This window comes from Aplysia californica, unplaced genomic scaffold (genome assembly GCF_000002075.1).
Source record: "Aplysia californica isolate F4 #8 unplaced genomic scaffold, AplCal3.0 scaffold00261, whole genome shotgun sequence".
NCBI lineage: Eukaryota > Metazoa > Mollusca > Gastropoda > Aplysiida > Aplysiidae > Aplysia > Aplysia californica.
The window spans coordinates 859112-860748 of record NW_004797531.1 but is presented as its reverse complement, the minus strand read 5'-3'; the positions used below and the strand labels follow the sequence as shown (position 1 = coordinate 860748).

The 1637-nt window shown below is 45.9% G+C and overlaps 1 protein-coding gene across 1 annotated transcript in view; it reads left to right on the top strand.

The window, feature by feature from the left end:
* Positions 1-1341: 1341 nt before the first annotated feature.
* The window catches only part of LOC101859647, a gene marked incomplete at its 5' end in the record, with an annotated part of 10148 nt that continues 9852 nt past the window's right edge, over positions 1342-1637 (top strand). Inside the window, 1 exon segment of the mRNA XM_013083909.2 lies at positions 1342-1405. Within this exon segment, the coding sequence (XP_012939363.1) occupies positions 1342-1405 (64 nt within the window).

The window sequence follows — 1637 nt, the reverse complement described above, 5'->3', positions numbered from 1 at the left end:
CAGGGGTTGTTGTTTTAGATTTTGTTGGTGTATGTGTGGGGGGAGGGGGCTTCATTTTGTAGCTGCACAAAGGGCTGGTAGAGATTGGGTTCTGGGTGTGCTGTTGTATTACGTTATGAGCTCAGTCACTGGTCGGATGCAAGTCGGTCACTAGTCGGATGCATGTCGGTCACTGGTCGGATGCAAGTCGGTCACTGGTCGGACACAAGTCGGTCAATGGTCGGACACAGGTCGGACAAGAGTCGATCATTGATCAGATGCAGGTCGGTCACTCATCATACACTGTCGGCCAATGATCGGACACTGTGGGCCAATGATCGGCCTATGATCGGCCAATGATCAGTCACTGTCTGCCAATGATCGGCCAATGATCGGTTAATGATCGGACACTGTCGGCCAATGATCGGACACTGTCGGCCAATGATCGGACCCTGTCGGCCAATGATCGGCCAATGATCGGACACTGTGGGCCAATGATCGGACCCTGTCGGCCAATGATCGGCCAATGATCGGACACTGTCGTCAATTGATAGGATGATGATCCAACTCTGACGGCCAATGATGGAGCTCTGTCGGCCAATGATCAGTTCTTGATCAGACACTGTCGGCAAATGATCGGACACTGTCGACCAACGATCGGACATTGTCGGCAAATGATCGGACATTGTCGGTCAGTGATCGGACATTGTCGGCCAATGATCGGACACTGTCGGCAAATGATCGGACACTGCCGGCAAATGATCGGACACTGCCGGCAAATTATCGGACACTGCCGGCAAATGATCGGACACTGTTGTCCACTGATCGGACACTGTTGGCCACTGATCGGACACTGTCTTCAAATGATCGGACACTGCCGGCAAATGATCGGACACTGTTGGCCACTGATTGGCCACTGTTCGTTAGGTAACTGGAACTCCTGGTCTCGACGGCAGTCTGTATCTCGACAACTGAGATAGCCAGTGGTATCACGATTGCATGTCTCGGCTGATTCAGTCCTTCTTTAGCTGTCACACATAGGAGACCCAAGTTCGATTCTCAAGTGGAGAGAAATTTTTATTGAGTACCTCGATCTTTCGTATCCCTCTCAGCCCTCCCAAGCAGGCTGGGATTGTAATTGATCTAAATCGTGTCGATGGGGGCGAAGAAAATCGAAAGTAAAAGTGACTTAGTTTTATAAATAAATATATAAATGAATGAATGACTGAATGAATGAATAAATAAATAAATAGATAATTACATAATTAGATACATTTGAAAAAATAAATTTATAAATTAAATAAATAAATAAATAAATAAATAAATAAATAAACTACTTTTATTTATTTTTTCTCTCCGCAGTCCAAGAAAGGCAGCTTGATCAAAAAGAAGGAGGAAGAGCCAGAAGAGGTGCCTCAAGAAACATGTAAGTGTCTATGTGTTGTCACTAGTTTACCCGAATTTTTACCTCATTCTTTACCTCAAGAAACATGCTAGGGGGATCTTGTGCCCAAGAGGTTAAGGTGTTGGCCTCTCATTCAAAGGTTCCGGGTTCGAATCCGGGTAGTGACCGAAAAATTTTCTTCTCTAAAATTGTCTCCTCTCACCTCCTTTCCTGCTCTCTAGCAATATTTTGTCGTCTGCTTTCGTCTCCTCTT